The sequence below is a fragment of the Nannobrachium achirus genome (genome assembly GCF_963921795.1).
Source record: "Nannobrachium achirus genome assembly, chromosome: 16".
NCBI classification, from domain to species: Eukaryota; Metazoa; Chordata; class Actinopteri; order Myctophiformes; family Myctophidae; genus Nannobrachium; species Nannobrachium achirus.
Window position 1 is genome coordinate 25,355,949 of NC_137823.1, and position 12,660 is coordinate 25,368,608.

General features: G+C 45.9%; 1 protein-coding gene across 1 annotated transcript; it reads left to right on the forward strand.

The window, feature by feature from the left end:
* The first annotated feature begins 646 nt into the window (after nucleotides 1–646).
* On the forward strand, nucleotides 647–11,259 carry LOC308300680 (Krueppel-like factor 11). The gene is made up of 5 exons (XM_080744566.1): nucleotides 647–843; nucleotides 5,479–5,736; nucleotides 6,507–7,109; nucleotides 7,804–8,329; nucleotides 9,241–11,259. The coding sequence occupies exons 1-5, from the start codon at nucleotides 793–795 to the stop codon at nucleotides 9,561–9,563; spliced, it is 1,761 nt and encodes a 586-aa protein (XP_080600692.1). The 5' UTR covers nucleotides 647–792; the 3' UTR covers nucleotides 9,564–11,259.
* The last annotated feature ends 1,401 nt before the right edge of the window (nucleotides 11,260–12,660 follow it).

Sequence of the window (12,660 nt, forward strand, 5' to 3'; positions counted from 1 at the left end):
TCAAAATATAATGATGTGAAAATGTAACTAGCTCAACTATATACATTCCTATATAGGCTAGCCTATGTGTATGTATGCATGCATGCATGCCTTGTCGCTCACACACACACGCGCGCGCGCGCACGCACACGCACGCGCGCGCACACACACACACACACACACACACACACACACACACACACACACACACACACACAATCTCTCCCTTCCATCCCCTCTCTCTTCCTCTTCTCTCCCTCCCACACTCCCTCTCCCTCTCCCCCTCCCCTCTCTCTCTCCATCCCTCCCTCTCCCTCTCCCTCCCTCCCTCCCTCTCTCTCTCTCTCTCTCTCTTCCAGTCTGTCTCAACCTTTCCCCCAGTTCGGGTGCAACCGAGTTCACCGGGTTTACTCTGACACCGCTGACTCCCGCGCCGGCCACGCCCCCCGACCGGCCACGCACCCCCGTCTCCGCCAATGGGCGCGCGGTCACGTAGCGATCGCGCACTCCCCGCGGCGCCGATTGGCCGGCGCTCTGCTACACCTTTGTTTTCTGATTGGTGGCGTGTTACCACCCCGCCAGACTGGTGGTTTGCTGCTGAAATTCAGTTTCCTGTTGTTTTTTTTTATTCCCTCTCAGCTGAGGCTGCTCTATCTGTTGGCAAGGACTCAGGACTACTTTTACTATTGGAGTAGTGGGTCGCGTTGCCTGCTATATTATACTGTCTTTTATTTTTTATTATTTTTGCTTTTTATTATTAATTAAATACTGCTTTTTTATTTTTTATTTTGTAAATCAACAACACTTCCACGTATGCTCACTTTTGCAACGCAAACTATTCCAGGACAGTCCTCCTACAGTCAGGTAAGTTGCGTTGTAAAATTGTTCGTTTAAATTATTGAGGCTTCTGAAAATAGCCGATCTACAATCTACCGGTGCTTCTTGTAGATCTGCTGTTTTTCAGAAGCCCTCTCTTGACCTGCTTGTAGATCTGCTGTTTTTACCTGGCCGTAGGAGGACAGTCCTCCTATTAGTCAGGTAAGTTGCATTGTAAATTGTTCGTTTATTATCTAGATGGATTCCGTTGTATTGCGTTAGTTTTTTTAAAAATATTATTAATATTGCTTTAATCATAACACCGGTTGTTTAAGGCAGACCGGTCTAGCCGCTGCACAACTATATCTTTTGCAACTGCATCGGGATGCTGTCATTGCTAAAATTTTCTAGGAGTGTTTTGTTTTTTTCAATGTGGGCTGGTTTATTTAAGGTCAGATTGAAGCTGTGCGATTTCTGCAGCCCAACAATATGCGACCACACTGTGTTATTATGCTATTATGCTGCTCCCCCGGCACACTTAAAGTCACTGCACTGCAACGTTAATGTGTCATAAAGTTTCTCATCCTTTTATTGTCAACACGTTGTCCATAGTTGATGAGAATTATTTTCCGTTTTTGGGGTTGGGACCATATCATGGACTTGCTGCCATCATCATCACAGGTTGAAATATTATGAATTCATTCAGTTCATTTTTATAGATTTTTTTTTTTACAAGTAATGCCGGAGACTATAGATGCTGTTTTGCTGCGACGAATTTGTCATGTAGTATCGATTGGAATATAGACGTTGTGTTGTAGCTATTTATATGTGATGGCCGTAGTTTGCTGTGTGGTTTCAGGTTTGTTTGGGTGTGAGTTTTACTTAGGCTACTCGCAAGTTATTTTTATTTTATTTTTTCTTTGTTTAGCCTAATTATCTCTAATTAATTGAGCCACTGCACCACCAGTTTCCAATTAAGTTTTCCTTTCCTATTTTTCTTCTTCTTTCTTTTTTTACCCAGTTCTCCAATTATTTGTCTATTTCCTCTGTTTATTTGATTTGGTCGGGCATATTTATTTTTGCACGATGTGCGGCTGTCAATCAAACCTGTAACGGTTTCAATAAATAAATTGACCGTTATAATGAGAGTCAGCCTCTGGCTGCAGGCTCACTTCTCTAAAAACACATTATGATCACTTTTGTTTTCACAAGTACTTCCTGGTGGGGGGGCTTCCGCCTGTGTGTGTGTGTGTGTGTGTGTGTGTGTGTGTGTGTGTGTGTGTGTGTGTGTGTGTGTGTGTGCATGTTAATACGTGGGGGCGGAGGGGTGGGGGGGGTTGATTTGGCACGCCGCCCCCCCCCCCCTCCCACACACACACACACACACACACACACACACACACACACACACACACACACACACACACACACCCAGTCCAGTGTTATGTGAGATATTGGGCGTACCCTCTCTAATGGCTGTGCTGCAGTGGGCCCCACCACCTCTGTGTGTGTGTGTGTGTGTGTGTGTGTGTGTGTGTGTGTGTGTGTGTGTGTGTGTGTGTGTGTGTGTGTGTGTGTGTGTGTGTGTGTGTGTGTGTGTGTGCTTGCGTGCATGCGTGTCTCTCTCTCTCGGCCTGCATATACCCCTCTGCCCTCTTTCACTTTATTTATTTTCTCTCTCTGCCTTTCTTTTTCCTCCTACAGTCTTTATACTCTCTCTCGCTGTGTGTGTGTGTGTGTGTGTGTGTGTGTGTGTGTGTGTGTGTGTGTGTGTGTGTGTGTGTGTGTGTGTGTGTCTGTATCTGTCTGTCTGTCTGTCTGTCTGTCTGTCTGTCTGTCTGTCTGTCTGTCTCTCTCTCCATCCCTGTCTCTCTCTGTCTCTCTCTACCTATCCCTCTGTCTCTCTTTCTAGCTCTCTCAAATATCTCTCTGTCTTTTCCAGCACACACACACGCACGCACACACACACACACACACACACACACACACACACACACACACACACACACACACACACACAAACACTCCCTCGTCTCCCTGTCTCCACACCTCTCCATCCCTCTTTTCCTCCTCTTCTTCTCTCTCTCTCCTCCCTTTCTGTCTAGCTGATGCCTCCCTCCCCACCTTGTCTCCCCCCTACTCTCCTCTCTCTCTCTCTCTCTCTCTCTCTCTCTCTCTCTCTCTCTCTCTCTCTCTCCCTCTGTCCCTCTGTCCCCTCCCTCTCTTCCTCCACCCTCCCTGTCTCTCTCTCTCTCTGTCTGCCAGCAGCAGTACTTGTAGTAGAGCAGATGCCAGTTAACTTATATCCGAGCAGTGCTGCATGCACTCAGAAGCCCTTTGTTCCTGTATTCGGATTCACCTCATGTGCACTCTGGTCGATAATTATATTTATAAATACTCTTGTGTCTGCACAGCCCATGATACCAAACCGCATGCGCTGCTGCAGCGCACCTCTCAGTTTGTGCAGCTTATGTGGAATTGCGGTTGTTCTTTTCAGTCGTGTCGTGTTATTATTTATTTAGAACTAATACCTTTTGAGTTGTGTCATTGTGTTGTCATGCGGTGTTTGTGGATTCACTACATGACCTTTTTCATGTTCTTCAGGTGAAGCAAAGCTATATTTCATTGTTCCACTCTATGGTCGGTGTACTGTACTTTATTGCTCCCAGTGAGAGTGATACAGTTTACAGCAGGGCTGCTCGCTACTGTATATCGATATTATTATACAGTATATGACATGAGGAGATTGGATATTGTCTGGGATTTGGGATGTTGTAATATAGTCCTGGTCCTTTCCTGGTTTTAACCCAATAAAACCGGGAAGGCATCTGTATCATTTTAGCGTTGGCTATTCAAAAATAGCAGATCTACAAGCTCACAGCACGTCACTCTGTGCCGTGCTGCGAGCTTGTACATTAGTTTTCTTCTTGTACTACTTTTGAACATTTTTGAAAAATTACGAAAAAGTTTGAGAACTACTCAGAAAGCATGTGTTGAATCTGCCTCAGGTCTTCATGGTGTATCACTGTTCAGAGATATTATTTCCTCTCAGTACCTCCCTGTACCAATTAACCTGTGTGATATCACAGGAGGTCGTTAAGCAGAGCAGCTGGAAGGCTGTAAAGAAAGCTAAATGTCAACAGCAACAGTGCAGGGCTGCTGCTGCTGCTGCTGCTGTTGGTGGTGGTGGTGGTTTGCCCCCGTGGTTGAGTGGCTAAACGTGCATGCCGCGTGCTTTGCTTGTGATGTCACAAGTTGTGGTGGTGGGTGGCTCCAGGCCTTTTAGTTCCTGTTGCTCATTATCAGTCAGGATCGAATGAGGCACTTTTTCATCACACAAGATGAAAGTAAAAGTCGTTTGACTCACTGACTACACTGACCTGTCTGAAATCAAGCCCAAAATAAATTGTAATGGGAAAAAGTATGGATTCTTCTTATACAAGCACCCCCAGAGAATAGAGGTCTGCAGCCCATTTTGTGTAACCCCACGGATTACAAAACCAGGGGGCAGAAGGGAGGTTATTCTAGTTTCTAACTTCTGCTTCTCCAAATAAATATAACCCCATAATTACCTGGCAGGAGGCAAAAATAATGCCTAAATAGTAAGTTATTTAGACTTTTTCATTGACCCTGAGGACTTTACAGTGTCGTATAGAAACTGGGCAAACATGGGCCAGAGTCAAACTGAAATGTAATACCTCAACTCAAATGTAATTATTTTTGTGGGGTTGTGGCATGCAAAGGTTGAGAACCACTGTGTAGAACAGTGTCTCTCAAAGTGGATTCCAATGACTCTGTGGGTGCCTTTAGGAGGGTCTAAATTGACTCTTACAAGTCTGTAACTCTGACAGTGTCCAAATGGACCCAACAGGGTCCATTTGGTTCCATTTGTACACTGACAGAGTTAAGGGAAGACCTTGGAATAGAACGGGTACACATTATTGTATATCATTATTTTATGCTTTAACTATTGAAAAATATTTTAGAAAAATCGTGAAAATTAGAATTTTGACCCGATTCTATTAGTGTCTTTTGAATCCTTCTAAGATTTTTTGAAGAACCCATGTTTCTACGTCAGCAATCTGGCCAGCCATTGTCAAAGAAAAGGTCCTTTTCACTTAACTGGAGCTCAATTAGTCTGTTCTTGAGAGACTACTATGTCAGTGGTTCTCAAACTTTTTCATGTGAAGGACTCCCAAAATGATATGTATTTGGCCACGGACCCTCATCACAAAATATTTAGTTCCAGGGACCACCCAGTAGCAAAAAGTTACAAACGTTCGCTTTGAAAATATATTTATTCAAACACTTGCACACATTTTCACAACTTTTTCAAAAATAGCAGATCGGTGCCACGCTGGGAGCTTGTAGATCTGCTATTTTTCCACTGGTTAAAGCATTCAATAATTCTAGGCCTAAATGGGTTAAAAGGTTGAGAACCACCGTTGTAGAACAGTGTCTCTCAAAGTGAATTCCAATGACTCTGTGGGTGCCTTTAGGAGGGTCTAAATTGACTCTTACAAGTCTGTAACTCTGACAGTGTACAAATGGAACCAAATGGACTCTGACGGGTCCATTTGGTTCCATTTGTACACTGTCAGAGTTAAGGGAAGACCTTGAAATTTCAAAGGTTGGGAACCACTGTTGTAGAATATGACTGAAGTTCTGTGTCTTGCCCCACAGGTCGACCACATGGACTCCAGTCCAGGGGCTGGGACCATGGAGCGTCCGGCCTCCGTTAGCACCACCAGTACCTTCCAGTACCACGACCTGGAGGCGGCCGAGGCCCTGGTCAGCATGAGCTTCTGGTGTCAGCGCTCCAATCAGCACAAGCCCCGCCCCCTGACCCCTACCTCAGACTCCTGTGACTCCCTGCACCTCCCCCTCCCGGAAGGGAGTCCCCCCGACACTCCCAAGGACATGATCGCACTGTCCTCGCTGGTGAGGGAGCGTGCGCGCACGCACGCACGCACGCACGCACACACACACACACACACACACACACACACACCTGGTGAGGACAATTACAGTCCGATATTATGCTTGTGAAATCTACCATGTCGCCGATTTGTCGCTGTCGGACAGAAACCTCTTATCTCCAAATTCTAGCTTGTTTTTTTTGGTAAATTAACGCCCTATTTGATTCAAAAGCATCAAAAGTAGAACATCTGGGGCGCCCGCTGGCCTACTGGTCCAGGCGCATACCACTTAGGCATTGCCACATAGACATGGATGCCTGGCGGCGTCGCTGGTTTGATTCCTGATCCGGACGACCTTTGCCGTGTGCCACTCCCCGTCTCACCCCCTGTTTCCTGTAGGTCTACTGTCCTATCAATAAAGACAAAAAAGCCCCAAAACAAATCTTAAAGAAAATAAGTTGCAGATCTGCAAGCTTGAAGCAATGCGTTTTGAGCTTGAATTTGAATCCTGGACCGTGATAGTCAGTTTTGGACATACGTTTGAGGTTTCCACCCGACAGAGACGATATGACTATTTTACTTTTACACACACACACACACAGTGTCACACACACACACACACACACACACACACACACACACACACACACACACACACACAGCACACACACACACACGCACACGCACACGCACACACACACACACACACACACACACACACACACACACACACACACACAGATGATGAAGCCGCAAACGTAGCTCAAGCTGTGTGTCTTGTGTCTTCCTCAGTGCATGACTCCGCCTCACAGCCCCAGCTTCGCCGAGGCCTCCACCACGGCCACGGCGGCCGTCGTCGCCACTGCCCCGTCGTGTTCCACCCCGCCAGGACCCGCCCCGGCCCCATCCAGCCGGCCCAGGCTCTGCGTCGGCATCCCTCAGCAGCCGGGGGGCGCCACCGCCACCCACCCCTCCTCTGCCCACGCGCCCGCCTCCGAGCCCCAGCCCGCCCCGCCGTCCTCCGCCGACTGGTCGGGCAGAGCCATGGCCACCAGCGTCATCAGACACACGGCCGACCGCTCCCCGCAGAACCCCGGCGGCGGCAACGGCAACAACATTCCTCCGGTCTGGCGCGCCGCCACAGACGCCTCTCCGCAGTTACCCACGAGCCCCTGCTTGGCGGCCTCTCCTCCCTCAGAACTGCCGCCCGTCCCCATGGAGACGGAGGCAACGCGGAGGAACGCCGCCGTTGCTGGTCATCCGGCGGAAGAGGAGGTGTGCTCTCCGTCTTGTCCGGAGGCCGCCACCCCCGCCGCCTCTCCTTCCCTGCGGCCCGCGTCGTCTTCCTCTCTCTGCTCCCCCTCCCCGACTCCTCCTCCTCCGCTGCTCTGCCAGGTAGGGCTGTCACCATTTATACATTATACATTTTTACATGACGATTAATTGTCACTCAAATAATTGTGATTAACGATTTAATTGTGTTTTTGTTTTTGACAATTAGCCCTATTCACGGCCCGCCCACTCAGCAACTTCCTGGTGCTGAAGTCATGTTTTGAAGGATAAAACCCTGCTAAAAGCCCATAGAGTTAACACAGAAATCGCAAATTTAATGCAATTTCCGAATAGCAAAGTATGAAATACGGCTAGCATGATCAAGAACACAAGATAGTAAAAGGCACAAAGCATTATAATTTACTTTACCGTTCGAAATAATGATTTGTTGGCTTTAAGTCCAGCAATTTCTGTATTAGTTTACCCTCCAAAGCACCAGGAAGTTGCTGAGAAATGTGCTGAGTGGGCGGGCCGTGTATAGGGCTAATTACATTTCTGTTTGGCTTGTGGGCTTTGAAGTTGCAAATGGCAGATATGACACATAGAAACAAAGAAATGACTGACATAATATGACAACTTTGCACTTACTGTAAAAAAGAACATTGATAGCGGAAATAGCCGATCTACAAAATCACGAAAATGTTTGAAAATACTGTATATGAACACTTTTCAACATGCAAACGATTATGACGAATTATGACAAAATAATTGCGATTAGACGATTATCATGTAATAATTGTGACCGCCCTACTAACAGGTCTTCCCGGTGAGCGGGCGTGCGGGGATGATCTCCGCCTTCGTCCAGGCCCCGGTTCAAGTCCAGGCACAGAAGCAACTCCTCCCTCACCACCACCACTCCTCCAACTCCTCCTCCCCGCCCTCCGCCTGCACCCCCACCTCCTCCTCCTCGCCGCCCTTCCCCTCGGCCACGCCCATCCTGGTGGGCTCGCCGGTCCCCCAGGGCACCGTGATGTTCGTGGTCCCCCAGAACATGATGCACCACCACCACCACCAGACCCACTCCTCCTCGGCGGGCGCTCATCCCCACCACCACCAGACCGCCACCGTCATGACCCTGGGCAGCACCAAGCTCCTCCCGCTGGCCCCCGCTCCCGTTTACATGCCTTCCGGACCCACGGGGGCCGGCGCCCACTGCGGCGGCGGCGGTGCCGCCGCCCAGGCCGACTTCTCCCGCAGGAGGAACTACGTGTGTAACTTCGCCGGCTGTAAGAAGACCTACTTCAAGAGCTCACACCTCAAGGCTCACCTCCGCACACACACAGGTAACGGTGATTCCAGCACGACTCCTGCAGAACATGCTATTAAGTCTGCAGTGAGGCAGTGGTTCTCAACCACATGATATTTTATTGGGATGACATTTATTCAGATGACAGTGAAGTGACATTTTAAGACCTTTTTAATACCTAAAGAAAAGAAAGAAAGAAAGAAAAAATAGAAATGATCATTACTGCATCAAAAGGCGAGGCGTTGTGAGCTTGTAGATCTGCTATTTTCACATTATTCATCTGTCACTTAGATTATAAGTGCTTGTCAGGGTGGGAGGTCCCTAGTTCAAATATGATTCACGGGCCTGAAAAGGCTGTGACGTCATTCAGATAAGGTCACAGTGTGCGCGATGGCAGGGGTTGTGGCCAACGCATGCCGAGGTAGAGTATGTTAATATGATCTAACTAGCACAACTAACAGAGTGGTGGGAGTCTTCCTGCTCTGCCATTGAGAAATTTAGACCCTGGTGCCAGGACAGGTAGGACACCTACTGGTCAACAATGTTATGGCATTATTTGAAGCAGATGGGAGATGACAATGGACATGAAACGGATGGATTATAGCGGTGTTTCTCAAACTTTCACATTTCAAGATCTCCCCTTAACTCTGACAGTGTAACGGGTCCATTTGGTTCCATTTGTACGCTGTCAGAGTTACAGACTTGTATGGGTCAATTTAGACCCCCAAAAAGCCCATGGAATCCACTTTGAGAATCACTGGATTATATCTTTCTGTGCACTTCATACTCATGGACGGTATTTATTCCCTGGTGTGTCCAATAAAGTTGAATTCTCCGAATGTTTTAGAAAGACACGTTTTTGAAGAGAAGACAAAAAGAAAACTTTTTTAAAGATGGACGTGTCAGTGACAGAATGTGTTTGTTTTTCTCTCTCTCGTCTTCCTGCAGGTGAGAAACCGTTCAGCTGCCACTGGGAGGGCTGCGACAAGAAGTTCGCCCGCTCCGACGAGCTCTCCCGCCACCGGCGCACGCACACGGGCGAGAAGAAGTTTGTGTGCAACGTGTGCGACCGCCGCTTCATGCGGAGCGACCACCTGACCAAACACGCCCGCCGCCACATGACCGCCAAGCGGACGGCCATGGCCGCGCCGACCTCCACGACGTGGCCCTCCTCCTCCGCCGAGATGCGCGGCGACGCGCCAAACAAAGTGCCGCTGCCCACGGGCCAGTCGAGGGTCCCCGTCACCATGCTCGTACCCGCAACCAATTAACTCACACACACGCACAGTTTAAAATGGCTCAACGACACAGGACCACCTCAGGACCAGGGTGGGGGGACACTTAACACCAGCCAACCTGCCGACAACCACGTGCCGGGTTGACTCTTCGGTTGTAGATGGGTATGTTTCTACCACGTGCCGGGTTGACTCTTCGGTTGTAGATGGGTATGTTTCTACCACGTGCCGGGTTGACTCTTCGGTTGTAGATGGGTATGTTTCTAATGTACTGGCCGCATTTTGCCAACCAGACATCACTCATAGGGTTCTTTCGAGATGTTTGGTATATTATACTCTACTCAGGGTTCGATTTGTTAAAAAGAAAAAAAAAACAGAAAAGAAGAACACACTGGGGTTGGGAGTGCATCAATGTTATAAACCATAACTATGAAACATATCCACATATCAGACTGTCTACATTTCCCACAAAAGAAATGCATGTTTAACCCATTAAGACCCCGAGGCTGATTCGACAAAATCGTCTCTGTCGGGTGGAAACCTCATAATGTCCAAAACTGTTACTTTTCAGGATTCAATATTGAAAAACATCAAAAGTAACAGATCGACAACTCAAAATGCGTAGCTTCGCGCCGCTTTTCGAGCTTGTAGATCTGCTACTTTTGATGCTTTCGTGTGACGTGGTAAGATGATCAAGTTACGAGAAAACACAAAAAGAGATTTTGGAAAAGCTGTTGCTATGTTGCTATATATACACTGAACATATAGCTAAAATCTAAAATGACACTGATGATGCTTTCCCGGTTTTAATGGGTTCAACTTAATTCAGTCCTTAATTGCGTCCTCCCGCCCCAGCAAATCGAACCCTGATTCTACTCTCTACTGGCCACTAGAGGCCGGTAGCCGGGCCGTCATCACGTGGTTGTGTTCCATTTTAGGACCATCATGTTTTGGATGGTGGAGTTGTTAAAAAATAACTACGAAAACGGTTGGTTTGTGCGTTGTTGTGGTTGTTGTTTTTATTTTTATTTTTTTTATTATATTTTATTTTTATTTTATTTTTTACAGTTCCATTCGATGGGAACGTTGAGTTTCCCTAACTCTGCTCAGGATAAATACCTCTCTCCAAACACACAATGACTCGAAACAAACAATGACTTAAAACAAACAATGACTCAAAACTAAACAGGCTGCTATTCATTCATACATGGACATATGGATTACAAAACAAAACCTTGACGTTGCACTGGATTTTTTATTATCATGCTTGTTTTGTACTTTATATACATGTAAGCTACATGTTTACCCGATGTGTATAATGTAATGTTTAGCAAAAATGTATGCACTCTTCTTTTTTTGCCAAAGCCTCTGTAATGTGCTTCTATTTAGTCTATACTTCTGTTTGTCTGTGACTGTATATACAATGTAAATATTGATATCTATATGAATGTTATGTGTATTCCAATCTGCATTTATTGACAATACATGAGTATCATCTTATTGATATGTTAAAAATGTCAGTGGACAGTATTTTTCACTGTGATACTACCTACTATGTTGCTTTACATATTATTATTATTATTATTATTATTTAATAAACATTTGTTCAAAAAGTGCAGTTTTTTTTGATAGCTTGATTTGGCCTATAGTGTAGCCAGTAAGAAAATACCTCATGTTATTAAATGTTATTCTTAATAATGGCTTATTATATCTGAATAATCCACTTTCTGAACACTTGCCTGTAAGCAATGTTAAAGAATATGGCTTTTTTTATAATAATAAAAAAGAAAGAAAAAAAGAAATGCACCATTGAATCAGCATTGTGTATTCTGGGTCACTTTTGTCCGCTCAACTACACATACATGTCCTTACATTCTAATAGAGGCCAATATCTTTCTCTTTTTTTCTCCCTTCAATATACATTCCTTGACGACAATGGGGCCTATTACGTATTCTGTTATACAACATTAGGTACATAGGGAACTATTTATTCTTACACAGAGATTTAAGGCAGAGCTACCATACATTAAACGTATACCAAAAATGTACATAGGTTTAACAATGTTTTAATGTTTTCAGAAAACACAAGGGCATAACACAAGGTGGCCTCTTTAAAATCATAATAATTATTAATATTACACTGGGCCTTATGTAGCCTTGGCTTTACACTTGTATGCACATTACATTTTTGATTTTTCAAGGCCTTTTGTACGTTTAAAATAATAATGACGTTCAATATTAAGATGTCATCGCCCTATGTAGCCTAATTGTTTATCTCCCTTAAAATTAAGCTACATGGAAAAACGCCTCTAATTAAAAAGTGAAGGAAAAAAAATACCCTATGCGACCGCTGCTTCTGTACACTGCCCCCCCTTCCCCCCCACCCCCAACCATCTGAGCGGTCTCCCCGGTAACAACGCTCCTCCAATCAGGTGTCAGCGTCGAGGGGGTGTGACCAATGGGAGACGACTACGTAAGAGCCGGGCACGCGTGTGGGTGACGTCACGGGATGATGGGTAACCGCCCCTTTGCCTTACTGACCGACATTCGACACAGAAAAGAAATAAGTAAATAAAACACTGGGAAGCGCAGCAGCGACACTCAGTGGCCTCGAAGCGTTACGGCGCTGCAATGCAATTTGGAAAACTGGCTTGGTTGAGTCTATCCTCTATTTTATTCCTCTATCTCAGAGAGGTCTTCAACGTTTTCAGGCCAAGGACCCCTTAGTTGAGAGAGAGAGCTGAAGCAGGGACCCCCATAACCTTTTCATAGATTCCATATTTCATTGTTTGACAGCGCGAATTGCAATCATCAGTGTATTTTGGATTAATGTCAATTTGTGTTTTCAGATATGTAACCATATACTGTCAATACTTAACTTGACCTTTCACTCTGTACTTAGTAGTCGGCTCTTTTCCCCCTCTACACCAAAGCTCTTTGCCAAAAAATAGCTGATCTACAAGCTCACAACGCCCTGTGAGCTTTCAGATCTGCTATTTTTGGCTAAAGTTCTCAGAATAAGGACACTATAGGGTTCAAGTGGTTAATATAAAAAATGAGAAAAAAACTTTCTATCACTCAAAGATTTGGAGGACCCCCTGTAGTAATTCTGAGGACTCCCTAGGGGTCCCAG

What these genes read in the sequence shown, in the direction of transcription:
- LOC308300680 (XM_080744566.1), top strand. Translation starts at nt 793, where the DNA reads ATGCTCACTTTTGCAACGCAAACTATTCCAGGACAGTCCTCCTACAGT. An exon ending in TGATCGCACTGTCCTCGCTG is followed by an intron (nt 5,737 to 6,506) that starts GTGAGGGAGCGT and finishes TGTCTTCCTCAG; the next exon opens with TGCATGACTCCGCCTCACAG. An exon ending in CTCCTCCGCTGCTCTGCCAG is followed by an intron (nt 7,110 to 7,803) that starts GTAGGGCTGTCA and finishes CCCTACTAACAG; the next exon opens with GTCTTCCCGGTGAGCGGGCG.